Source organism: Heliangelus exortis, chromosome 28 (assembly GCF_036169615.1).
Source record: "Heliangelus exortis chromosome 28, bHelExo1.hap1, whole genome shotgun sequence".
Lineage (NCBI taxonomy): Eukaryota > Metazoa > Chordata > Aves > Apodiformes > Trochilidae > Heliangelus > Heliangelus exortis.
The window spans coordinates 2383477-2410187 of NC_092449.1; the positions used below are offsets into that span (position 1 = coordinate 2383477).

A 26711-nucleotide genomic window follows, 5' to 3' on the forward strand; every position below is an offset into this window, starting at 1 on the left:
CCCCGGTGCTGATGCAGGAGCCCTGTGACTATCATGAGCCCCACATGGCAGATTTTTGGGGGAGGATGAGCCAATCCTCCCTTCGGTGGCCCGGGTCATGCGCGCTGCTGCTGCACCTGTGCTATCCCTGCCCCCCCGGCCCTGTCCTGGCTGGAAATAGATTTTTGGCGAGCTCTTCCTTTGCCTAAATTAGTAATAAGCGAAGTGGAAATGTCACCTTTTTTTTTTTTTAGACAATTCCTTTGGGAGCTGAGGGGCAGGCACAGAGCTGGGCGAGGACAGAATTGTTTTTTTTTTTTCTTTTCCCCTCTCGAAGGCAGACGAGCTATCTCTTCGCCTTCCTTTTATTTTTTTTCCCCAATTCCTATTTAATTCTTTGAAATGCATCTAGAGAAGGAATTCTTTTGTTTCTCTGAATTTCTGAGAGGCAAAGCAGGGGAGCTAATTATGTATTTAATTTTTATTTTTAAACTCCTTTTAGTGAAGCTGTTCAGAGAAAGGAAGGTGTGGAGGCTGATGAATTAATCCATTTGGACCATTATTTTTTGAACAGTTAGGAGGAACTTTTTGAACTCTGGGTTTATTTCTCACACAAAGTCATACAATGACTTAGCTTCCAGCTCCAGGTCACTCATGTAAAGTAGCACTTTTTAAGGTAAGTTAACTCTAGCTGGACTGCTTCCTCGAGTAAATCCCTCTCTCCATGAATACACATTGCTTTGACTGTGCTTTAATTAATTTTTATTTTTTCAAATGCTTCTAAAATCAGGGTTGTCTTGAGAGATGTTTGGTGAAGGCAGAGTTAGCAACATTTCTGAATGTTTTTTTCTTCAGATGAACATGATGTGGTATATATAGTCTGCATTTTAAAATAATCCCTTGTCTAGTGGAATTTAAATAATCCAAACCATTGTGTCCTTTTCTTTGTCCTGCTTATAAAATCAGTTTCTGGAAGTATTAAACATCATACGCAATGAGACCTTGTCCTACAGCACTTAGTAATTGTGACACAGATCTCTAGGTGTTTGGTGTCTTGTCCATTTTATTTTTTTATAGTTTTGGAGTCTGCAGAGCTGATTCTTGCTCTGATAGAGTACAAGATGGTGTTGGTGCAGAAGGTGAGTTCAGAAGCTGTTGTAACAGTGGAGGGATTTTCACTGTGCTCAAAGTGAAATTCTACTTTTCACTTTCTGTTCTTTTGTTTGTTTGCTTGTTTGGGTTTTTTGTTTTGTTTTTGTTTTGTTTGTTTTTTAGGGCCTCCCATCATTTTCTGGCTGCACTTTACTTCCCTTTAAGCTTCTCAGTTGTAGCTGTGTTAACCCCACATAGCCAGAATTTACCTGTGAGGAATCTGAGGAAAGGGTTTTGTTGAAAATGAGTGTGTTCTGAAAAGAGCCCTGGTGAGCAGCCTACAGCTCATGCAGCTCTCCATATCCAGGGGTTTGGAGGATCCTACAGAACATTTTAGTTCTGGCAGTTAATGGCATCTCCTCTTGTCCATGGTTTAATCATCTCACATCTTATCCCCAGTATCTTCCTAAAATTTGGTTATTATTTGCTGTCATCAAGTTTTATTCAGAGCAGCTGTTTCCAAGCTGTATTTAACTTGATTTTTTCTGCTTCTGTTTCAGGTCTGCAAAGGGTTTTGTGGCCTAAACTCTTGTTTGTCTCACCCAGCTATGTCCCTCCTTTGATTTAATAAAAATTGTTGCTTTTTCCTACAAAGCTGCTTTATGTTCATCAGCCACAAGGTCAAGGCTCAGTGCTTTGATAAATGAGATGGTCATGAATAAACATGGATTGCAAATTAGAAGATTACAAACCATCAGAGGTGTAAGATTCTGGAAGTTTTGCAGTGAAGATATTGAAGGCAAGAAAATAAATTGATTTTAAGATAAAGCCTGGTAAATTTATCAATGAGAATATAGTGACTGGTCTGTTCCAGTTTATTTTCTGTGTGTTTAACAGATAGATCTCAGCTCGTGTTGCCACTGTAATTATTATTTACAATCAACATGAGAACACCATTTGATTGTTCCTGGAGACATCACTTGCAAATTGTATTTTCAGCATAATTTCCATAATTTTCACTGCAAATTAGGACCTTGAATTCTTCAATATGAATGAGACCTGACTCAGGGATGTTGCTTTCCAGCAGCTGCCCCTCACTTTAAGCCCAGCAGTCACCCAGTGAACCCTCAGCTGGTGTCACTTGTCAGGGGGCACTGAAGTGGAGCAATGCTCATTTGCACCAACTGAAAATTTGACCTAAGATCAGCTTTCTGCTCAAATTTTTCATGCCCTTGCACCAACTGAAAATTTGACCTAAGATCAGCTTTCTGCTCAAATTTTTCATGCCCTTCAGTCTGTTTCTCTCCTGACCCTGAGCTAGGAAGTTGCCTTGATTCAGTGTGTTAATTCAGTGTTTGTTTTACCACGTTTGACCTTATCTCTAGGTGAAAACTGGGAGGCACAGAAGTTGTGTAAAAATTAGGAGGGGACCCTGGTGTCAGCTCCCTCTGATCCAGTCCTCTTTATACTGGAGCTGTGCTAATGCAATTATTTTTGGAATGCTGCATCCTCCAGGTGAGTGAAAATTGTACTCTGCCCTGGTGGATTTACTAACATGGATGTGCTTCAGAAATACAGGTTGGGTTTTTGCATTGAAAAAAATGAGTATTTGGCCCTGGGTGTCTCTAAAGCTACATTTCTAGTACAGACAGCAAAAACCATCTGAGTGTGGCAGTAGCAGCAGCAGTTTTTAGTAATTTAGTAATTCTAGAGCACTATAAAAGAACAGAAAAACTTTGGTTTTGCCTGAAAATCAGAGGAATGAAGGACAGAAGTTCATTTTGGGTTTTTTTTTATTATTTTTTTTTAATTTTTTTTTAATTGTTGTTTTTATTTGTGTGTGTTTATGGGGGGGTTGTTTGTTTTTTTAAATTTTTTTTAATTTTATTTTTTTTAAGATCACAGCTTCATATCTCATTCATGGAGCCTTCAGTGTAAAAGCTCATTTTTCAAACTTTTCCTCCGTGGCCCCTTCAGTTCCTGTGGATGTGTCTGGCTTTTCCTGGATTTGTTTTTAAGCTGCTTGACAGTTTTTCTATCACTCATTTTCACTCTCATCCCCCAGACATCCAGAGAAATTGTATTCACTGACACAGTTCAAATTCTCAGATTCCTGACTGGCCTCAGATGTTCCCTTTGGTGGTGCCACGTGCCTGTATTTGGAGATCTCCAGCAGTTCAGCTCCTGCTGCCCTCAGAACAAAGAAAACCTTGTACAAAAAACTGTCTGAAATGAATGGTGAGAGTTACACTTCCCAGCTACAACAGACTTCATCCAACCCATAAAAATACATCTATGCAAATGCCAAGTGTGTTCATAAATGCTTTTTTTAGCAAGTTATGGTAGCTGTGTTTCTCAGGCAGTTATGTAGTTATGTGTTAGTCATCTGAAACTTCCTTTTTTTTTTTTTTTGGCCTGTTTATCCTGTAGATAAGTTATCTACTTGACACTTCACTAATACAAATACCATTCAACAGTGTGCTTTAATCAAGGAGAGAAAGTGTTCCCTCTCTTTACATTATTTTTAGAATACTAATGTTTACTAAAAGTTTAACATTAATCTCTGTTAAAACTAAAATAAATTTGGCAGAAGCCAGTTTAATACTCATGGAGCCATTGTGACATCATTTCCCTGGAAATACTTAGATTCTGCATGTCCCCTAACCCTTCTGTGGCACAATCTGACTCATTTATTCTACAGCTTTAATTCACAACTTAAATCCTGCTTGAATCATAAGACATTGTTGGGATAAACAAGGTTATGCCAAGGTTCCTTCCCTGGAAGAGGATGTGTGAGACAGCACCCCAGCTAACAAGCAGAGGAATGAGAGTCATTTTCACTTGTGAATTTTTAAATCATGGGTTTATTTATTTTTTTCCAGCATTAGCTGGTTGCTAAGAGAGTCCTTCTCCAACAATGTCATGTCTCAACAATGCCAAAACTGTCAGAGCCCCTCGGGAGGAAAGCAGGTTTTGAATTTAAACAAAAATGAGGGAGAGAAGATCAACAGAACAGACTTGACTGTGTGCTGCCAGTCCCCAGAACACCTAATAAGTAAGGAAAATTTAGGCAGAATAACAAACTTTAATACTTTAATGCTTAACTAGCTGGCAACTTGTCTTAGTGATCTGCTGAGTGGCTCCCAGCCAGGAGCTGCCACCATCAGTGGTGACATTTTCTGCCATCATTGGTGGTGACATTTTCTGCCACTGCTGCAGCTGATCCCATGTTGGTGGCAGAGGGTCTGAAGTCCCCTGGAGCTGGCAGGGACCAAGTGACACCCAGGTCATGCTCTGAGAACTTAGATAAACTGGGACTGGGGACAAGAAACTGTGCAGGCAAGAAAAATAGAGAGGAAAATATTGCATTTGGGGATTACTTTGGGGATGTGGGATTAATCTGGAAATAAATATTCTAGAAGTGATGAGGCCTGAACAAAAGTACAGTGTGATGGGTGTAATAGGAACAGATCCAGAGGTGATCTGAAGGGAGAGATCAGTGGATACAGAAACAAAAAAAAAGAGGAAGATATACAAGAAATACCTCTGGTTTGTGTCTGCATGGTGCCAGGTAACAATGGCAGGAATTCCAGGGTTACATTTTTCAGTGGATGCCAGACATTTCCAGCATCATTTGGCAGCTGGCATGTGTTTGTAGGTGTGTGACACTGCTAAATTAGTTCTGATCTGTGTCTTGCTATGAATTGTAGATCAGTAGCAATGAATCAGGAGCATTTTTAAAAAGTAATAGAATCCCAGTTCTTAACTCTCAGGTTTATATCCCAGGGCAAACACTGCTCCCCACTCTGCTGAATCTTTTGGCCAATGTAGATCTTGCTGATGGATGAGAAAAGAGGAATTAAGCAAAACTTGAAGATATTTTGGAAAATGAAGAAAGATGGAGAGTGCATAAGACATGAAATAATCTGTGTTCCAGCTTTTTGCAGCAAATGCAGTGAAGAAGCTGAGCTGGGAGGAAAGTTGTTAATGTGCCATGATTCATCCAGCATTCCAAAATATTCTGACAGTGTTTCAGGTATGTTTGACAGACTTTACATAATCAGTCAGAATAGGTAATACAGACAGAAAAAGGATAGTGATCTTCAGTTTATGTCAAAACTTGTGACAGCAGCAGCACCATGCTCAGACTGGTTATTTTCATTACCAGTTTTATTGGTGGTTTTTTTTGTTTGTTTGTTTGATTTGGTGTTTTTTTTTTTTTTTTTTTTTTTTTTGTTTTTTTTTTTTGTTTTGTTTTGTTTTGTTTTGTTTTTGTTTTTGTTTTTTTGGTAAAAAGTTAAAACTTGGTCACACACAGTGTTCAGAATGAAATTTCCCATGCTGAGTGCCTGCCTCAGGCTAATGGTTCTTGATATTTTTAGCAAAAAATGGTTTTTGCTAAAATAAGTTGGGTGCTTGATATAGTGAGTTCAGTAACAACTCTGTTTTGATTCTACAGCTATACAATCTTTGTATTTTTAACTTGCTTTGGAAAAAAAAATCCACAAAGGAAAAAAATTTCCACAAAACCAGAGGTGTGCAACAAGCTGCATCAAAAGAATTTTAGCACTGCAGAATTAACAGAACTCTGAGCTGAGTGTCCTGTCTAAAAGAATATTTTCCATTTACCAAGTGATTAATCCCTGTGCTGTAACACAAACAGAAAGCACTGATATCCTTCAAATTCTTAAATTGAATTTCAGGAAGTTTTCCCTCAAGTGGAATTTTGTGGATGTGACTGTTTCAGAGAGGTTAAATTTGGAATGTAGAGCACAGTGGTGGAGTTGGTATTAACCTTGATGTTTTTGGCTGCAGTGTGACATAGCAATAACAACCAAACCACAAGAAATAAGGGAATAGAAATTTTTGGCATTTAAAGAATGAGAAAAAAATGCTAAGATTGAATAATATGGTGCAAGAACACTGCCCTTCATCTGATGCAAGGAGTTACCCAGGCCTGGGAGACTGGAAGTTGTTTGGGGCAGGATGGGGGACACTGAGAAGAAAATTGAGTTTATTTTGATGCTTGCTTACAATAAGAGGAGTCCAAGTCTTTCCATCCAAGCCCAGTCAGTCTTTAGTGCTCTCCCAACTACTTTTTCTCCTCTTTTTGTGTCCTCAGCCCATATTAGCAATGTTGTCCAGTCCCTACCCATAGTTTCTCTTTTCTTTCCATTCCAGGTACACAGCTCAGTTCTTGCAGCTCACATTTGGGCATCATTAACTTGGACTGGATGTTGACTTTTCCATTGTGGCTGCTCTGATGGACTAAAAAAAAAAAAAACAAAACCCACAACCAGTCAACAATTAATTTTAACTGGAATATATTGGCTTTCTCTCCTGATTCCTGTGTCTTCTCAAAACTCAGCTCTTGAGCTGGCCTTTCCTCCTTAATCTCCACCCTCATGTTACTCAGGGAACCTGACTGCTTTTTTTTTGATCATTTTTGTTACTCAGCAAAGCTCAAGTACACAAAAAGTCTCAAATATCAGGAGCAGTTAACCCAGGGTGCCAAATTGAATGATCAAAGCACTGACTTCCCCCGGGGCTAGAAGAGGAAGGAATGTTCTGTCGTTCTCTCTCTTTTTTCACTTTTATCACTTCATTTTCCTCCCCTAGGTCGTGATTCATTGAACTGACAGTATAAAAGATCCATGTGGAGTGTGAAGCTGGGGGCTCAGGTGCAGCTTTCACCTGTGGAGGGAGGGAGAGCTCTCCACAGGGATTCATCCCATCCTCAGAGAGTGAAATCACCTCCTCTCGTCGACTGCAGGGGGAACCTCAGCCTAATTCTGACTCTGTATCTGGTTTTTTTACACTGATGAACTCAGGTGAGCTGAATCTCCTCCCTAGTGGGGAGGTTAATTGTTCAGAGAGGTTTGCAGTTGTTCTAAGCTGGGAATCTTGTTTTTTATCTGTGGTGCATCATGATTAGGAAGGATGGCAAAGCCTCAGAATAGACTGTAATTAGCATGTTCCTGAATCTGACTTGTTCAGGGACCTCAGTTGTTTTAAAGGGAAAACCAGTCACATAATGCACTTGTGGCAGGAGAATCACCACTTGGGTGACAGTTCAGATCACAATTGTAGTGATAGAAGAGGTTTCAGTACTGAGAAAATACTGACTTGGCATCCCAGCTGCAAAAGTGAGGTCCAAGTGAAAGGGATTTTATGTTTTGGAGAAAAGACAAGCTTTTAAAAAAAAAATTAAATCACACAATATGGTGTTAATATAATGTTTTGGTTTTGGTGTTTTTTTCCCCTCTTCCCTGCCTTAGAATCTGACATGACTGTGGAATAGATGTCAGAGGCAGCATGGAATTTAGGTGGATTTTAGGCACCTAATAAGAAGAAAATGAGGCCTGGAAACTAACTGTGCTCTTCATGGAGAGCTGATAGTACCTAAACTTCCATTTGAAATATTTCCAGAAAACTCCCCTGATGTTCTGTTGATCTTAATCCCAGCTGCCCCCACATTGATTGAGAGGGATATAAATGCAGCTGGATTGCAGATCCAGCAGAGGAAAGGAAGTGTCCCAAAGCCTCCACCCACAGAAAGACCTCACCTGATGGCTTCAGAGCAGTTCTGCTCCAAGGACCAGCCATGCATCCACCCCAGAGCACTGCAGCAGAGCTTTGTACTTAAAAAACCCTTAGTACAGGTAAATTAAATGTTGACAAGAGCAGAAAACAGTTAATATTTAACTTCTTTCTCCTACCCAAAGCCCTCAAACTAACAATGTAACCTCAGTGTATGTATTAAATTCTGATTTTTTTTTTTTTGAGTGCTTCTCTTACCTGTTCAACTGCAACCTGTTTGCTGCAAAAGTCTTTTCAAATGTCTTAAATGTAAGAGAATAATCTTACCTTTTAAAACCTGCTCACCAAACCCAATAATATAAAATTGCAGTCAGTCCAGTAGTGAATATAATGTGGCTGATGGAAAAGTACAGTGAAGGGTGAGTGAAAGGCTCTGTGTTCTTTTCAGGAAGGACATCTTGAGTTCTCTTTGGGAAGCTCTGTTGCTTTGGTAGGGTAGCAGCTAATCCTCTTTCTTGTAGCACAGTTTAGTCATAACAGGATGACCCTTGGGATCCTCTCTGCTGTTCTGGTTGCATTCTCTGTGCCTGGAGCTGGGGTTTGGCACATTCCAGCCAAGCCTCCCCACCTCCTGTTGGCATTGACCAGATTCCTTCAGGACACACCACCCATGCTAGTGACCTTCTGGTGCAAAGCCACTTGAAATATTTTCAAAACGTGTAATTCCTCACATAAAAATGTGTGCTTACAGCAGAGGAGCTGCAGGAGCAGGTAACAATAGGATTTGAGGGTTAGCAGCATGCTGCTGCTACCCCAGAAACAACAGATTCATATTTGAGATAGAGCATTGCAATTCCTTCTGCACATTTTTCTATTGACACTTAGCAAAAAATCAGAGAGGATGGGCAGAAAAATTGTTGTCAACATCAGGATGGCTGGGGAAGAATGGTTTAAATGAAAATAAAATCATACCAAAAAAAAAAGATCTGCTTTCACGTGGACAGACTGCAAAAAGTGTAGCCCTATCAATATGTAATTTATATATAATCTATATATAATTATATAAACTAACATGTGTTTCCTGAATGAGTTATTTCCCAGCATGAACACATTAAAGCTTGGAATTTGCCTTTATGGACTCAGATTTCCAATCCCTAATTGAAATCTGTTTAATGACCCATCTAAACCCCACTCAAATCAGGCACCTCAGGCATCTTCCTGTAAACACTTGTTTATGAGGACTTGGGTTTTTTTGTTTTTTCCTGTTTAAGTAGATTTGGTTTTTTGCTTGCTTGGGTTGTTGGTTTGTTTGCTTTTGTTTTGTTCTTGTGAGTGTGTTTTTACAATTAAATTCCCAATCATTTTATCAATTTGAGCACAAAAAAAGGTGTGTAAATAATGTGAGATTAAAAAACCTGAAACAAGTCCAGTTCTGTACAGGTTGATAGAGACCCAAGGGAAGCAATTTTTCCATTCCTCCTTTCTACAGCATAAAACTGAGGGAAATTTGGAAAGATCATGTGCCATATTGGTGCAATAAAAGTTATTTTAGTAAAAACATTCAGAGAGATTAATTTTGTAGCATCATGATTGCCAGAAAGGATTTTAACTTGTTAGATTCAGGAGAATAGCATTAAAACAAAAAATTCTATTGTGTTTTCTGGATGGAACCAAAGTCTAAATAAAAGACACTGACATAAAAAAAAGAAGGGTATGCTTTTTGCTGAAGGATTAGTCTCATTTTAATTGAATATCCACAGATTCTTAGGGAATAACACAAAGCAAAAAGAACAATACCTACTAACAGCAATCTATGTCTCCTAGCATAAACCACCTAATTACAAACACTTTAGAAAAATGACAGTTCACACATTTTTACATGTAGGTTTGGGTTAAAAGGGCCCACTACAAAGGAAAAAAAAAAACCAAACTGAGATAGATTATGTTCTATTGTCATGGTGACTTTTTAAAATTCACTTTACCAGTAGCATGCTGTGGTTTTGACTGCCAGTAAATATGGAAATACAAAAGATAAAACATGTGCTTTTGTATTTATAGCAATTTCACCTCTACCCTTCACTTGCTGACAGGCCAATCTGAGCTTATTGCCACCAGCAGCTCATTAACTCTTTTGTGGTTTGTTTTTTTTTTCAGACCTAATATTTAAAATAGAAGACATGTTGCTTCTAAAACCTTCACCACTTAGGTTTTCTCATGAGTGTGGATGCACATCTGTAAGCAAATAATCTTTGGAAAAAACAGATGGAAAAATTGCCATGAGGTATGCTGTAAATATCCACTCACATTTACATGGTACTGTACAGAAAAAATTGTATTAATTATCCAACTTGAATATACAGCAGCATCTCAGTTTTGTTTCCTGTGTCTTCCTGGTGAAACAAAAAGAAAATTACTGGACAGTCCCAAATCTGGCTAATTCCTCTTTATGCCAAAATAAAACAATTTTAACTCTACCAATCTGATGGTTGCTGCAGTGACACAAGCACCTGTATTTCCAAGGCTTGGCCAAGTCCTGTGAGTGCTGGAAGGAGATGGGAAGGTATTTCCTTGTCTGCCAGCTCTCCAGGAAGGGATCTGATTTTTCAGTCTGTAGGCTGGTGTTGAAATTCAGCCATTAATTAGACTGTAAGAATACCAGGATTTTTATGACTAAGCTCTCATGGGTTTAAAATAAATTTTTCTGCAGCTGAAGTATGGCTGTCCATGGATTCACCATTAGAAAATCTGATGAAAGGTAAAATCCAAGATCAGAAAAATATTATTGATAATACTTGCTGTTTAATAACATTGAGAAGTCAAAATATTTATCATTTGGAGATGGTTTTGTGAGGCAGAAACAAGGCCTGGTGTACATCTGGGACATTGACCAGTATAGTGGTATTGCTAAAAGGATATAATTTATTTCATTTTATTTTTTAAACATAAGTATATATACTGGCAAAAGTCCTAGTGTAAATGCACTTCTACTAGCAACATTTTTTCTTTTTTTTCTTTTTTTTTTTTTTTTTGCTGGTTTAGCATTTTTCTCTTCGAAATGCCAAGCTTGGCTGGCAAACCCTTGCACAAACAGGCTTTGAGAGCTGCTCCCTTTCAGGAACTGGCAAAGAAATTTGTAAAATGGCTTCAGTCACCTCAGATTTCTCTTGGGTCCATTTGTCACTGCTTGACTTTGTGCAAGGTGAGCCCTTGGGTTTGAGCCATGGATTGACACCTCCTCACCATTCTGCTCTCTCCCTGCAGCCTCCAGCTGTCCTCAGCTGTCCTGGATGTCACCCCAACACTGGATCCAAACCAGGGAGCATCTTCTGGAGATCAATGCAGCATTTTGGTGCTCTGTAAATCTGCTTTTGTTTGAAGCCTCTGCAGGTCTGTTGTGCCATGGTAAAGGGACAGTGCCAACTTGATTGTTTCTGTGTTCTGTCAAAGAATTTGTAGCTACTTTGGTTTCAGGTAGCATCTAAAATCACTCTCTGAAAGAAGTTAATGATGATTTTTTAATTTTTTTTTTTGTAGTTGCTATAAAAACACACTTTTCCCATTTAGCTATAATTTATCCATTCTGGGTTGCAGATTCTTTTCTATTTAGAAAAGACATACAGACATCCATCTATCCAGGAACATAAAATTTATACACTCATAAAATTTTGTTAAAAATTAAAATATAGTGCATACTACTATGAGTGCTCTATCAGAAAGTGCACTTTTTGACAAATTGTTTCAACGAAGTCACGAATTGACTTTTGTCAAACAACTTCTTTCCTATCTTGAAATGAAATCTGTTCTTTTCCCAGCTGGACTCTTAACTTTGCCCTGAAGGAATTACTTGAAAAAAAATATGAAGTTTCATCTTCAGGTCTGCTTGTTGTGTTGTTTCTCTCTAAGTGTAGACACTGTGTCTCTTCTTTGGAAAACAGAAGCCCAACCAAAGCCCCATGGTATGGGTACTGCTGAGGATCAAGGACCAGTCTATTTCTTTTAAGTGCCAAGGCTAAATGTAATCAAGGTTTTTATCTCCCATAACAGCAGTATTTCCCAGGACATTGTGAGCATTTTTTTAGTGTTTAGTAACTACAGAGCATAAAAGGTTTCTAGAGTTGTACTTTTAAATCTTGTTCCATTTTCTATCAATTTTGCTCTTTATATAATTGCAAACTTCCCTTTCAGTGTCCAACTGCACTGCATTCTTTTGTGCAAAGCACAGATGATATATATTTTTTGAATTTAAATGCATAAAAACAGTCTCAAAAAGGAGAAAGGAAAACCTAGGCTGGAGAATTTTCAGTGGGAGACAGTGAACTCACATCCTCTTGTAGTAGAAGGAGATTTGTGATTGTTTATAGTCTGAGCTAAGATTAATTTGATCAGAAGAGTCCTTTCTCAATTTCAGAAGGATTCTGTAGTCCATGGGGCAGACTGCAAATGGATGCCCAGCTGTGCAGATTGGGTTAATTGGGTTAATTAATGTCTGAAAATTTCTGATGGCTGCTTCTGTCTTGAAACAGAGGTCTGCTGGCTGTTGGGAAAGCTGGGGACAGAATGCCTTTTGCTGGGAGGTGTCACTTGGCATAAAACCTAAATTCCAAAAAAACTGAAGTGCCATTTTTCCCTTTTTAGCAGGGAATTCACTTTGCTAATAACTGGCTCATCATTTAATTTCTAGAAAGCCATGGAGGTCGCTGCTTATTAACTGATTATTAACATGCCAGTGAGACAGAATATGGAATTTTTTTACCATCTTCAGCTTCTGGGGTTAATGCTGGGGGTGCAGTGCTCTGCTTGCCATGCAAAGGTCTGTTTGGTAAATACACCTGGGACTGTTGTGCATGAGAAAACCACGTAGCAAATGAGAAGTAAAGTTAGAAAGTGTAGTTGGTGCTCCTTTGTAGCATTCAGGAAAATAATGAAAGGAAAACCAGAAGAGCTTCATGGATACTGAGGAGCCACCCCTATCTTGAGGAAAATCTTGCTTTGCCCAAATTGTCCTCCAGAGTCTTTCAGAGCTGAGGGAAGGTGTGGAAATTTCAAACAGCCTGGGGAGGGATGGGCTTGAAATATTCCTTAAGTGGTGAAACATGCAGGTGATTCTTCCTCTGCAGCTGTCTGCAAGGACTTGATACATTTGAGGCAGTTTGTGTAAGCTGGATCAGGTGAGATTGGGAGTTTCCAAATGACATTTGGCCAGATTTTGGTTGTTTCTTACATTTTCTTCCCTCTTTTGCTCACAGAATCCTCAGGAGTCCAAACCATAAATTTCAAGAGTCTCAATATCACCTTTGCACCTCTTGGCAAACTGAGGAGCTGAACCCAGTGCCCTGCCTCCACATCTGCAGGTTTTCCCCCAGCAGATATGTGTATAGATCAGGCCCTCATTACCCAGGGACAGCAAAATAGGACATTTCAAACATTTAGCAGCTTATCTCCACAATAGGAGGTATTAATAGTGACTGATTGTCCAGTGTCATGAAATCAAGACAAAGACAAGGCATGAAAAGCTTTCCTGTCCTTAAGGCTCCTTCTTAAACCCAGACCTTTTTGGTGTGTGTGCTGATATGAGAAGATGCTCCTATAAAGGTTCTGTGGAGGCTGCCATGCCATAGGGAACCCTCTTTCAAAGTGAGCAGAGTGCCTTACAAACTGAGACAGAACAAATAGGGGCAAACCATGGCATTTACTCACAGGAATGGTTCAGTGTGAGTTCATATCAGGAACTGGTAATGAATTAACTGAGGTGGTCAAGGCTGGAAGAGGTGCCTGGACCTGTGGGCACTTGGTATTTTTAGGAGGAAACGTGTGCTGGATATAAAAAGGATGGAAATGCACTCTGCATTTGTTATTCCTTGGGGCAATGGTTGTTGTGGTGTTGGTGTGGAGGAAACTGGATGTGCAGTTTAAAGCAAAATGTCTCAGTGCTGGCCAGCAGCAAGTCAGGGGGAAGGTTTTATAATTTAAACAAAAAATATATCTCTTTCTGGGCTGGTGACTAATGGACTACAGGATGCTCTTAACTTACTAAGGGGAAACATGATATCTATTTGCACTGCTTAATAGCTCTCCACAGACCATTACTGAAACACACTGGAACCTGTCCTGAAAAGTGCTATTCTTGGCTTGGTTTGTTTTCTGAGGTTGGTGTTTGGTTTTTTGTTTTGTTTTTTTTTTGTTAAAGTAAAATTTTTCCAAAAAGTTTAAAGGACTTTGCATCTTGGAGACAAGGGGGGCAGGCTCTGTGATCTTACAGAACTTGGAATAAGATGGTGACAAGGTCTTACACCAAAAGGTCATTTACATGGGTGACTGCCAGGCTGCGTCATTCTTCTGCTCCATTCATTCCAGTCCCCTTCAATTCATGACATACTGGGAAGGAACAGAAAGACAGGGTTATTTTTAGAAAGCAAACTGTAGTATAAATGTTGTTATTCCCCCTGTGTTAAAAAACATGAGTGTGTTTGGGTGTAATCCTCTACAAAAGTATCAGGGGCCAAAGATAATGTCATTCATAGCTCTAATGGTCTTTCTTCTCCCCTAAGGACTATTTCTGAGTGTCAGGACCATGAAAACATTACTGTAGGGCAAGGAAAGGCAGTAAATACCCATGGGTACATCTTTACCATGTGGCAAAAGCCAGGTAATCTATTGAGGTGCAGATTCCCTCAGGTGCCCTCACAGCAGCTGCAGTTGTCACCCAGCTGGGACAACCTTCAGTGGCTGTGGTTCCACCTGTGTCAGGGTGAAGGTGTCACCAGGTTCCTGATCTCAAAGTGGTTGGTGCCTCTTTTGTGCCAGGTGAGGTGGCAGAGGGCTAAAGAGCTCCTGTGTCTAACCCAGCCTTGGCTTCCCTGGTAATGGGTTGCAAATGCAATTAAATCTATCCCATAGCAGAGAGACAACCAATAAAAGAATCAAAGGAATCAAACCTGGTTTCTTGATCCTCTCCTGGGAGCACAGGCCTGCTTGGAAAAGAACCAGCAAAACAATAAGTGAATCTCCACACACACTGATAATCCTCTCTTTTGGCTCCCAGGTCCCATTTGTTCCATGGAACAATTCAGCCTCATCCAGTGGACCTTGGGAATTTTGGTCAAAGCTCCTTTTTCTCTGGGCAGAGAACAGTAGAAAGGTGCACTGTTCCCCCTCAGGAGCTAGTGAGGTAGAATTAAAAAAAAAAGAGAGGCTGTGTAACTGTGAAGCAGAGCCTAAACCAGGCTAAGTTAAACTGGCATAGGATTTTAACACTGTCTTCCAAACCTCCCTAGAATTTTCCTTCCCATCTAAAGTTACAGCCTCATATCTTGCCTCCACACACCCCAAGATGTGCCTGACAGCAGAATTTGGCCTTCTGCTTTCACCAGCCTGCAAATGCTCCCACTGAATGTCAGGAGACTGTTCCCCAGTGCCTCTGCCTCTGATCCATGACCAAATGGGTTCACTTGGCTTTACAGAGGTAAACAACAGTGTCAGGAATCTGTTGGCATAGGTGAAGGTCAACAACATGACAAAAGTGATGGCACAGGGAGGTGTCAGGCAGAGCAGAGGCTTTATCAGTTCCCAGACACATGAGAAATGTCGTGTTGGGTTCAAACATCTCCTGGGAGTGGGCCATTCACCTCACCAAAGACTCTTCAAGCTACTTTCTAAGGAAAGGATAAATGAAAAAAGAATAGTTACCTTTCCTTCTCAGCCATGTCTTGTTTCTCTTCTGCCCTGTAAACACAAATTGCATTTGAAATCTCTCATCTCAGGGGGAGCAGTGTGAAAGAGCAGAGACTTTAAGACCTTTCTAGTGAGACAGCTGGACCTCAGAGGTTACAGCTCTGATCAGAAAAGACTCTTGGTCCCTGTGATTTGCAACCCTGATAATTCTGATGATTTGTTGGCCCTGGGGGGAGGCAGCTGGCTGATTTGGGCTGAGTTGCTTTTCAGCAGCTAATGCTGAACTCAATACTCCCACACTGGCACCTCCCATTCAGTTCAGCAGCACCAGGAGGTGTTCCTGCAGCAACCTGTGCTGACCCAGACAGCCTTTCCCCTCTCCCTCATCCCCTTTTCCCTTTAGCACAGCCAATTTTCATCCCTGGTTATGGCCAGCACTTCCAGTCTACATCACCAATGAGCTACTGGGTCTAGAAAATGAAACAAAACAAACTGTAAACTAACAGCCCTTTCCATGCCACTCGAGCAGAATGAAGTGGCTTTAAAATAAGCACCAGCTCTCACTTTAAGGTCAGTGGGCATGGTCATATGGGGAAAAGGAGCCATTTTTATACCTAGAGTGATTTCTGATGACCTTTCCTGGCACACACAGTGTGTATCCAGGATTTGTGCACTCGTGGGGTTAAGAAGAATAGTTCTATGGATAAACAACCTTTTAATCAAGCTTCTCCTCCCTCCTGCAACTTTTCTTTGAGAAAATCAGCAGAAAATCAGTGTAGGCTGCATATCAGGGTAGGAGCAACACAGAACTGACTGGATATAACACAAATAATGGTGAAAGAAAACAACAAGATCACAAGAAAATGCACCCACCCTCCATCCTCCCCTCCTAAAATTAATTTTACCTTTCTTTTCTGGCCTTAATCCTCTCTTCTTCGTATCTGCAACAAACAGAAAGCATTCTTTAAGTGTTACCCAGTCAGACCTGTGCACTTCTAGTAAAATGCAATGTTTGTTCAGAAGGTGACAGAAACTGCACAGTGTTATTGTACTCATACCCTGGCACAGTGTGCAGGCTCTTGGCACCAGCGTATGAGTACAACAAGGTTTGCCCCAGTCTCTACATTTCCAATACATGGGTTTTGATTTAACACAACACCCTGCTGTGCAGGTTTTTTGCCCAGCACCTTCTCAGAGCTACGTGTGCTCCAGGGTGCCTCTGGTACTCACTGTAAGACACAGTCTGGAATCTGCACGTGCTCCATTGGGATAAGATGCTCCAGTTCCTCCAGGCTGTGAACGTACTGGATCTTATTGATAAACTTCACACTGGCAGAGAGAGAGAAAGAACGTGTGCCTGAGATCTTGCTTTGATGTTCTCAAGTCAGGAGTTCCCTGATAGAAACAGGCAGTTCAGTATCTCTGGATCCTCTCAGTCTGCATGTAGCCATCTCATAGAATCCCAGACTGGTTTGGGTGAGAAGGGACCTTAAAGCTTATTGAGTCCCAACCCCTGCCATGTTCAGGGACCCCTCCCACAGCCCAGGGTGCTCCAAGCCCCATCCAACCTGGGGCCTTCAACACTGCCAGGGATGGGGCAGCCACAGCTTCTCTGGGCACCCTGGGCCAGGGCCTCAGCACCCTCACAACCAAGAATTTCTTCCTAATGTACAACCTAAATCTCCCCTCTCCCAGTTTAAAGCCACCACCTCTTGTCCTAGCACTCCCTGCCCTTGTCCAAAGTCCCTCCCCAGCTTTCCTCTCCTCCCAGGGCTACTATTCTGACTAAAAATTGTAGTGAGGTGCCACATTACTGTGCCTCATGCTTTTACCCCTGCATCTCCCTGTCTTTAGGAGGAGAAAAGGACCACCATTCCTGTTCTTTCCAGGGAATCTTCATGGGACAAACTTTGACCTGGTCCAGACCACTGTAATGTCTCCTAAAACCACCTCTTGAGTTGTCCTTGGAAGTATTCAAGAGATGTAGGACAAATGCTGAACAGTGTCACCTTGGCTACTACTAGTTAAAGGTGAGCTTAAGATCCAAATCATGAGATTAAATTCCCACAAGTTTAGGAATGTGTTATTTTTACCTGATGAAGGGTCTGGAGATGGCCAGCACTGTCCGGATGAACCACGAGGGATGCACAATTATCAGGGCCTTGAGGTTTTTACGCAGCCTGTGGAAAAGCCATGGGACAGCAAGTCAGACCCGAGGTACCTTTTCTTAAACTGACCTGTAACATGTCAGGGCACTCATCAGCAGCCTCATGTAGGAGGAGTTAAAAGCCTTAGGAGCTGTGTTTTAGCTCAGCCCTGGCAGGCTGCTGGAGTACTGCTTTGCTTTGGTGCTGTGACAGCCTCATCTCTGTGGTGGTGCTTGTGAGGAATGGAGGGAGAGGAGGAGGAGATGAGATCCTGGAGGAAGTCATAAAAGAAGGAATTATGGAATCTAGGGAGGGAGGAAAGAGAAATGGCTGTGGAAGGCTGCAAGAAAGTAGTGAAAGAGATGTGGGAAGAGGAGCAGGAAGACTGAAGGCACAGCACCAAGAGGATTCTCACCTTCTGTCTATCATCTGATAACATTTCTTCAGCCAGCCCAGGCCTGGCATCCTCCTCCGGGGCGTTGCTCCGTTGAGGTACACGATCATGTAGTCCTCAGCCACCAGCAGCTCCAGACTGCTGATCACGTATCTGTTGAGTGGTGATCAAGAGCAACAGGGACATGAGACTCAAAAAAATCCACTGAGTTTTCTTCAGGTGCCTGTGTGGCTTTGGAATAGATTCTGGAACCTCTGCAGGGTGCCTAGGGGTATTTCTCAGCGATCACTGGTACTTGTTAGCACAGTGCCTACCCTGATGGGCATCCCTGCACCATTCTTCTGCCTAGCAGCAGCCTCTGCCAGCTGTTCAGCATTGTATACATATGTTCCAGCCTGGCTGTGACTCCATCACTGGCATAATTAACACAATTGGACAATCTTTGAATGTTTTGACTTATTGGACTTGGTCTCACCCAGTGCTGTTTGCTCCAGTCTGCAGCTGCACACTGGCTGCCTCTGGCCTGGACTCAAACTATTTCCAGCTAAACTTCCTGATGCAACAAATCCATGGAAACTGTTTCCCCAGAGCACAGGTTGCTCTCCTTGCCCTCCTCTCCCTCATAGCCCTTGACCAGCCACTTACAGGAAAAGATTCTCCATGATGTAGTGGTAATCTGCTAGGTTACTGTCTGGGAGATAGCAGGCAGCAAAGACAATGATGGCATTGAGACCTTCTCCATAGTATCCTGGGTAAGAAAGACACAGGGAACAATTCAGCAATTCTTTCCAGGGGAAAAACAGCAGTGAAAATGTATTATCAAATTTGGGCCTGTCTTGATTTTTATGCCTCTGTTCAGCTCTAGGTAAGTGTTCATCCCTCTTACAGACCTTTCATGATCTGATTTGCCTCTGATCCTGGTTTTGGCTTGAGCAAGCATGTGGGGTTCAGGGAAGGAGTCTCAAACACACAGATGAGACCTTTGCCTTGGGTCACTTCTTGGCTTTGCTCAGATTTCCAGAATGGTCCCTACCTGTGGGTATGTTGGCTTTAGCTGTGCCTGCACCTGCAGTCCCTTCATCACTGGTGCTGCTGCCTGCACCCAGGGCTGAGGGTTGGGGTATATTCAGTCTTGCTCAGAGTAGAGCATTATCTCTGCTTTTCTTTACTTAAAACATTGCCACAGTGGCTCTATGGTTTTCAGCACGAGCTGGGTGCTTTTGTGCTGATTTGCTACATGGCGACACTAAAAAAAAATTGCAATTTTCCCCTAAGGACACCCAAAATAATCAGCTGTGGCATCCCCCCTGGCTTGGCTAAGATGGAGTGGAAGAAATCCATCAGGCAGGACAAGAGCTCCCTCACCTCCATGTGTCACCACTCTCATGTAGGGTTTGATCATCTGGAGGTCGATGCGGTGCTCCTGCTCCCCAATGATCACAGTCCTCCAGAGCCTCCCGTTAGCAGCACTCCCATCTTCTGTCCCACCATCCCCAAAGAGGTCTGCACTGTCCCCAGGCATGTTCTTGGCTGTGGCTACAGGAGTGTCATCTGGAAAAGGGACAAATAGTTCTGCCTTTAATATAATGCATGGAGAGACTCTGCAAGAGCTTTGGTGTGCAGCAAGAGACAAAAACCAACCACAGACTGAAGATGACCACTTCCATCTGCAGCTTTGATCTCTGTAAGTGTGTGGTTCTTAATAATCTTTCTTCTTCCATTGCCAAATCATAATAGGAGAAAGCTGAACATCTCATGCTGCTTATGGGATCTGCAGTGGGAGGTGGGGCACTGGATTTTTTCTTGGTTTTTGCAAGGATCTGCACTGCTTCTGCCCACACTATCCCCAGCTGGAAGTGCTGTGGTGGCAGCACTGAGACTCCTGGGCTATAGTTGGGGTCCTGGTGGGACAGATTCTGTGTGGAAGATGGGGCTTTGCTGTGTGTGCTGTGCTTCACTGCTGAGGAACTCAGTCCACAGCTGCTGATGGTGAGTGGTATCAAAAGTGGCTAAAATGAAGCTAAAAAAAACCCCCCAACCCCTAAAAACATTCAGCCCAAACTGGTCATTTACCTTCCCATTCCAGTTCATTCCCATTCCCCAGGAATTCGAGGGAATCTGTCTCATCAGGTGTTTCAATATCATCCACATTAATGTCCAGGTCATCTGGTGTGTCCAAGAAGTCATCAGAGAGAATGGAGCCCTCACTCTGGTCCAGGGAAATGTTGATTTCAGGTGCAACAAGCGTCTTCCGCTTCCGATGCGCCCCATTAAAGTTTAAAGTATTTGGGGGAGCTGGAGTTAAAAGGAAAATAACCAACAGGTTGTCCTGGTCCTGTATCCTTAGTGCAAAACGTGGTGCTTTTATTGTGCATGGTACAGGCCTTGGGAACTGAGAGTGGTGGCTCAAGGCTGGGAGGTTCTGCAGGTGTGGCTGGGTTGAAGTGCCCACACTACTGAGATGCCTCTTTCCTCCCCCACCTTCTCATAAGAGATCAGCAAATTCAACTCTGCTGCTTTCCTCTCCCACATGAGAATTTTTGTGGATGCTCCAAGGGGCCTGGCTTTTGCCCTGACTGCAAGCTGTCCCATGGGCTCCTTCTCCTTTGCACCCCAGCTAAAGCAGGCTGGTACTTACAGGATGTGTTCTCATCTTCTGTAGGGCTGCCCAGTGACTCCATCCCTGTGTCTTCTGGCAGAGGTCTGCAGGACAGCCAGGATGTGGAGGTAAAAAGACAGGAGATAAGAGGAGATGTTTAGCAGGATGTTGCTCTGTGGCAAACAGTGGAGAGAGCTGGGGACATCAGGGAAAAACTGCAATCCTGTGTGTGCTCTGCCCTTCCCCTTTTCTCTGTGAGCTCAACCTGAGGGGTGATACCCTCAGGTGGTTTGTCCAAGACCAACCCAGCAGCTGTGCTTTCTTACTGCAGCACTGTGCAACCCCAAGAAACCTCCAAACAATACCTGCAAGTCTCACCCCCAGTACATCCCTCATGCTGCCATTCAGCCAAAAGACTGGAAAATCCAGCCAGGGACATGGGGACAAATCCTGTCCTCAGAAGAGCCTGGTGACATCCTCACTCTCTCCCTATTATCCCCGTTTTTATCTTTGTCAGAAGCCTGAGATGCAGTGCCAAGCCCCAGGGCTCCTCACCAGGGGTTTCAGGGAACATCTCCTGCAATTGGTACTTTGCTGTCTGCATCCCTGCCCCCTGCACAGTGCAGGCAGAGCCTGGGGCTGCCCAGACACTCTGCATTTGGCTCTTCCTGGGTGCAGTGGGGCTGCTTGGATCCCAGCACCAGCTGAGCCAGCAGTGGATGCTGAGCATAAGAGCACTTTGCACTCTCTGCCAATGGTTTTGTAAAGTGCATCCTGCTTTCTGCCACAGGCCCTGGCTGCAGCAGAGCAAAACTGCTTCCAAAGTGCCTGCCACAACCAGCTCTCCCAGGGGCAGCTGCCTCCTTGCTCTGTAGTGAATTTGCTCTAAGGCAGCTGATGTTCAAACCTTAAATGTGCTCACAGAATTGCCACTCCACCCTCATCTCAGTCCCCACTTAGCAAAAGCTGACAGTGACCCCCCCTATTTCAGAGCCAAGGCTGACCCACTCTCCCTTCCTGGGGCTCTATGGCAGCAGTCAGGATTTGCAGCTTCTCAGGCTTGGCTCCTGCAACTTCTTGGTATAAATCCAGTGACTGGAATCACCAATTAATTTAGAAGTTGTGTTTCCTACTGATGCCAAATTTTGTTAAGTGGCTGTCACCCTTTTGAAGTTGCTGGAGTTGCTCCTGACCCATACCATGACTTCCTGGGGTAAGTGAAGTCAGAATCTGGCCCATGGTGCTGTGGTGAGGCTCAGCTGGTGGCTGAGCAGGACACTGCCCACCCTGAGCTGGACACTTTCTGGACATTTTTCTCTTTAATTTGAGCTGGGATTTGTGCCTCTCCCCTGGAATTAGCTGGGTTTGGAATTCTCATGGAACATGCCCAAACCTCACCAACTCCATGATGTTCATGATGTCAAAGATCTGTTTCAAGGGACCTTCTGAGCCACCCTCAGTTCACGTGCCCCTTTCTGCATGCTCACCTGGACCTCGTGGCTCCAGGTATAAAATCCTTGGTGCTGGAACAGCCCTGGGGTGAAAAAGGGAGCAAACCCCTCCAGTTTTCAGGCTGTTCTGTAAGGATGGGGGAGGGCCCCTGCATGGGGCTGGTGCCCAGCACCTGCCGGCCTTATGGCCCAGTGATGGCAGGGGGGGAGATGATGGGGAGTGGTTGCCCAACAAACCCTCCTCTTCGTGCTGCTGTGTCACCAGAGCCACCAGCCAAATTAAACTCTATAAATATTTAGATTAAGGGATAATCCTCTCCTAGCTGGTTGTTGTATATTTATGAGAGCTGGAGACCTGATCAAAGGCGCTTGCTCCTTGCTCACTTTGTGCAGCATCCGGACCCTGGGGGTCGCCACAATATTCCTGATCAGTCAGAAAGGTCCCTCTGCCCCCCTCCAGCCTCTCCCCCTCCTCTTCCCTTTCGCTTTTGTCTCGCAGGGGCCCTGGCTGGTTGTTTATCTGGGAGCTGGCGCCTGGCACAACTTGGTGATACAGCATGAAAAGGAGGGCGGGGGGAAAGGCCCAGCTGGACCCGAGGACGTGCTGCAGACAGCACTCTGCTCTCTGCTGATGCTGGGGTTCATGCAAGAAAAGGAATTCAGAAGCCAGGGGTGAAGAAAAGGGCTTCCTTACCTTCCCGAAGGATCCTGGAATCACCGCCTCCCAGTCTCCCATGTAAATCTTCCTTCCCAAACACAGCTAGCCCCAGATGCCAAATTTTCTGAATGAAGCAGGTTTTCTAAGGCTCGAATGCCACCATTTTGCTTCCTTGCTGCCCAGTTTCTCCCTATAAGCACCTTCTCTCGGGCCCCCAACCAGCCCCAGCCTTCACCGCCCGTACTCCGTGCTCCGTGACCTGCAGGATGCGGGATGCAGGATGCGGGATGCAGTGAGCATGCTCCTGCACCCGCCCCGCGGCTCCTACAGCATCATTGCGGGACGGCGTTCGCAGAAGCAGCTGAGACCCTGCCCCGGGAGGTTCAACCTTCAGGGAGCAGCGGGAGGGGGGACCCTTTCCTCTCTGCTTTCCCAGTGCTTTGAGTGCTTTGCTTTTGAGCTCCTGCAAGGCAGGAGCTGGCTCTGCACATCAGCTGCTCAGGGAAGGCTGGGAACGTCTCCTTGTGTCCTTAATGAGCAGCTGAGGTCAGTTCCCCCAGCCCAGATCTTTGTCTATGGTATGTCGGGTGTTTTTTGGTTTTTTTGGTGTGTGTCAAGATTGGTTAATCACAGCTAAGCAAAAATAGCTATGCAGCAAATCATCTGCTAGAGAACTACTGTCCCACATGCAGCATCATCAGCCCTATTATTTTAACACTTCTAGGGGGAAGTGTTTTGGACATTATTATTTTTTGTTATTTTTAGCACTAGTTAAACACAGCTGGCACTCACTTATTTGCCTACTGGCTCTTTGGGCTCTAATGCACTTGCATCATTCCTGATCTAATCCCTCCACAGCAGGCCAGGGAGCTGCTTTGCTGGGCTCTGGCCTCATCCCTGCCACCAGTTTTCCAGCCAGCCCAGGTCACATCCCTGTGCCTCTCCCTGGGCTTCCTTGTCAAAGCAGGAATGAGAATTCCCACTGGGAGCTCTGCACAAAAATGCCCCTTGAAGGGGCTGTGGCTGGGGTAGGTTTGCTGCTGTTGCTGTTCTGCTCCAACGTGATGCTGTGGATCAGAGCCCAGGTGCTCATCCAGCTTTGACCTCAGATTCTCCAGGGAGCCTTGGGTCAATGCTTCTCTTCTGTACCTCCCTTTCCTTTCTGTACTCCTCTTTCCTTTCTACTCCATTAAGACCTTGCCAGCCCAGTGCTCTGGGGGAGCCTCAGGCTGGCAGAGTTCCATCAGCTCAAACTCTGCCCAGCTTTGCTCTCAGAGAAAAGCAAACTCCAGCCCAGAAACACAAGGGCTTGGCTGAGCTCACCTCGGGGGGCAGCGGAAGGACAAGCCACCTCCTGGGAGCTGGGTGCTGGGCAGACAGAGGGGCTTACATTAGCCACGCAGCTGGACCTGGGGTGAACAGAGCTAAACTCATCCAAAGGCTCCCAGGGAAACAGGAGACCCTTTCTGTGGGCTCTGTGTGCCCACACCACACTGTCCCACTGTCTGCCAATACAGGAGCTCTGTGGGCTGCCAGGAGAGCTCAGCTGCAGCTGGGTTAGGGAGAGACAGCCCTGAAAAGCCCCTTGGGCAGCCCAGACTCCAGCTGCAGCAGGGCTGGGTGTTGGCCATGCTGTGTGTGAACTGGTCCAGGGGCTGGATGTGAGGGGCAGAGGTGAGGAAATTGCACCCTTTGGGTGGCCTCAGGGAGTTCAGCACACATGGAGCATAAGGGGGTATTTTTGGCACTCTGTGAAGTTAATGAAGTGCCTGTTAATGAAGGTGAAAGCTGCCACTTTGGCACTTTTTGTCACCCACACATAATTTCACAGACTCACAGAAAGTGAGGGGTTGGAAGTGACCTCAAAAGATCATGGAATCCACCTGCAGCAGGTCCCACAGGACACATCCAGGTGGGGTTTGAACGTCTCCAGAGAAGGAGACTCCAGAACCTCCCTGGGCAGCCTGGGCCGGGGCTCCCTCACCCTCACAGTAAAATAATTTTTCCTCGTGTCTATATGGAACCTCCTATGCTGAAGCTTATATCCATTGCCTCTTGTCCTATCACTGGGCACAAGTGAGAAGAGGCTGGCACCATCCTCCTGGCACTCACCCCTTACATATTTATAAATATTAATGAGGTCACCCCTCATTCTTCTCTCCTCCTCACCAAAGAGCCCAAGCTCCCCCAGCCTTTCCTCATCAGGGAGATGTTCCACTCCCTTCATCATCCTGAAGGCTCTGCACTGGACTCTTACAAACAGTTCTCTGTCCTTCTGGAATGGAGGGGCCCAGAACTGGATCCAATACTCCAGATGTGGCCTCACCAGGGCAGAGTAGAGGGGGAGGAGAACCTCTCTTGACCTACTGACCCCCCCCCCTTATAATGCACCCCACGATGCCATTGGCCACAAGGGCACATTTCTGGCTCATGGTCGTCCTTCCAATGATGAAAAGATCCTTCCTTCCTTCTGAAAAGATTTACAACTCTTCAGATTCTGCACCCCAGGGGCATTGTCCTGTGGCAAATTCATGGCAAATCAGTATTGCTGTGTTTGGGGAGACACTGCTTGACTCAGAGACTGGGAAGGAGTCCACCCACCCACCCATCCACCCATCCATCCATCCATCCATCCATTCATCCACCCATCCATCCATCCATCCATCCATCTCTGCTAATCTCCCTGTCCTCCCCACCCAGCTCCTCACCCTCTCTTTGCCATGCTCACAGGGGGTTGCCAGAGGCCTCCCAACTTTTTTTAAGCCTTCAGAGCACCCTTGTTCCAACAGCTCTGTTCTCTGTCCAGAATTGCCCTGCTGGAGCTGGGACTGGTGGGAGGGACCCACATGCTCCGTGCCCTGCTGGCTTCTTACAGGAAGAAATCAAATTTTTCCTGGCTTTTTTTTTTTTTTCAGGGAACAAACCTGGGGAAGTCCTCATCTTGCCACTCTTCCTTCACATCCACGTTTTCCATCCTCAAAGTGGCTTCTGTGGTTCCCATGGTGCTCAGAGGGGAGCTGGTTGCACAGAGGTTCCCTTGAGGAAGGGCTCAGGCTGGAAAGTGGGATGCAGAGAGGTTGGCACGGAGCATCACTACTGGGAAGCCTTTAACCCAAACCCTTCAGAGCAGCTCTGCCAGCACCATGCTCCACAGGGAAGCAGCATGATAGCTGCTTGGTTTTGCAAAAGAAAGAAGGCAAGGACCTGGGGCTTTGTGGCCTGGGCAGAAGTTCACAACTTTGGGTTTGCAGAGGAGTTCCTGCCCACTGCTGCGTGCTCTGCACTCCATCCCCATGCTCATCCCTGCACCCAGAGAGGAACAGAGGAGGAAGAGGAGGCCTTTGCATGGATGTTGAATTCCTTTCCACACCCCTGAAGAATTCTCTTCTCTGCTTTGCTCCCAGCTAGACCACAGCAGCTGCCAAAAATCTGGAGCACCTCAAATGGAGGCAAGGTGGGTGTGCTGGTCCCAGTCTGGGCTTTCTCCTGCACTGGTATGAGCAGGAGAAATTCCCACCCTGTGAGCCTTGTTTCTCATACTAATAGCCCAGCAGTGGAAGGGCCCTTAAGACCAATATGTTTGTTGTTTTGCCTCCACGAGAAGGTTTCTGCACTGCAAGCCAGCAAAACCCAGACCTTTGTATCTGTTTCCAAGGGACTGCACCTGCAGCTCCTAACAAAGTCTGGCCAGGGGCTCAGGACCAGCCCCTGCAGGACCAGCTCTGGTTGGAGAGAGCAGATGGACTGCTCTGAGCTGCAGCTGAGCCTGGAGGGACAGGGTCAGGCCTTAGCTTAGAAATAACCTGTTCAAGGGAGATCAGCTCCTGGGCTGGGCACACGTTAACTCATCCACTGCAGACTGGGTTTGGATGTTCTGCCTGAGCTCAGCCTTGTCACTTTAAATGTCCCCAGGCACTGGCTGGATAGTAACATATATTTTTTCAGTATAAGGGACCTGGGGTGATTTCCCAAGTGGATGAGGCTACTTTGTCTCTCCCTAGGTGTCAGGGAAATCATCATCTAGCAGATTTTGACCTATTGCTATAATGCTTTTAGAGAGTCAGTGGTTTTTCTGCTTCCTTTGGAGGCTTGTCTTGACAGAGGATGTCACTGGTGATCCAGGGGAGATAAATCTGTCTGTGTGTATGTGTGTAGCTTTAAAGGAATGAAGCTACGTAGA

General features: G+C 44.5%; 2 protein-coding genes and 1 long non-coding RNA gene across 20 annotated transcripts in view; 2 read left to right on the forward strand and 1 right to left on the reverse strand.

Annotated features, from left to right (window-relative positions):
* The first annotated feature begins 81 nt into the window (after positions 1-81).
* On the forward strand, positions 82-13822 carry LOC139788260 (uncharacterized). 8 transcript variants are annotated; one of them, XR_011722812.1, is made up of 9 exons: positions 82-655; positions 1057-1118; positions 1727-1870; positions 2457-2586; positions 4858-5107; positions 6253-6902; positions 7537-7733; positions 10873-10998; positions 12858-13822. It is a non-coding gene; the product is annotated as an uncharacterized lncRNA (long non-coding RNA). The 8 variants fall into 8 exon arrangements; XR_011722809.1 differs by lacking the exon at positions 1057-1118 and adding an exon at positions 3810-3914 and having other exon boundaries at positions 2457-2590; XR_011722810.1 differs by lacking the exon at positions 1057-1118 and adding an exon at positions 3773-3914.
* On the reverse strand, positions 9329-25541 carry ATCAY (ATCAY kinesin light chain interacting caytaxin). 3 transcript variants are annotated; one of them, XM_071728010.1, is made up of 12 exons: positions 25456-25541; positions 20462-20526; positions 19897-20118; positions 19189-19374; positions 18469-18571; positions 17845-17976; positions 17376-17462; positions 16513-16611; positions 16188-16223; positions 15298-15333; positions 14547-14579; positions 9329-13986 (listed from the first exon to the last, which is right to left on the reverse strand). In XM_071728010.1, the coding sequence occupies exons 1-12, from the start codon at positions 25530-25532 to the stop codon at positions 13977-13979; spliced, it is 1086 nt and encodes a 361-aa protein (XP_071584111.1). In that variant the 5' UTR covers positions 25533-25541; the 3' UTR covers positions 9329-13976. The 3 variants fall into 3 exon arrangements, with proteins under 3 accessions (XP_071584111.1, XP_071584109.1, XP_071584112.1); XM_071728008.1 differs by having other exon boundaries at positions 14547-14582; XM_071728011.1 differs by lacking the exon at positions 25456-25541 and adding an exon at positions 22568-22658 and having other exon boundaries at positions 14547-14582.
* Positions 16608-26711, forward strand: part of LOC139788257 (4-galactosyl-N-acetylglucosaminide 3-alpha-L-fucosyltransferase FUT6-like) — a 49684-nt gene continuing 39580 nt past the window's right edge. For 2 of the 9 annotated variants that reach the window (XR_011722803.1, XR_011722805.1), the window contains exons 1-5: positions 16656-17312; positions 19215-19507; positions 20486-20550; positions 22373-23109; positions 25447-25985. The gene's annotated coding sequence lies outside the window, so the exon portion shown is untranslated. Of the gene's footprint in view, positions 17313-19214; positions 19508-20485; positions 20551-22372; positions 23110-24722; positions 25025-25446; positions 25986-26711 lie in introns of those variants that run through there. The other 7 variants (XR_011722807.1, XR_011722802.1, XR_011722801.1 and 4 more) reach the window with 7 other exon arrangements.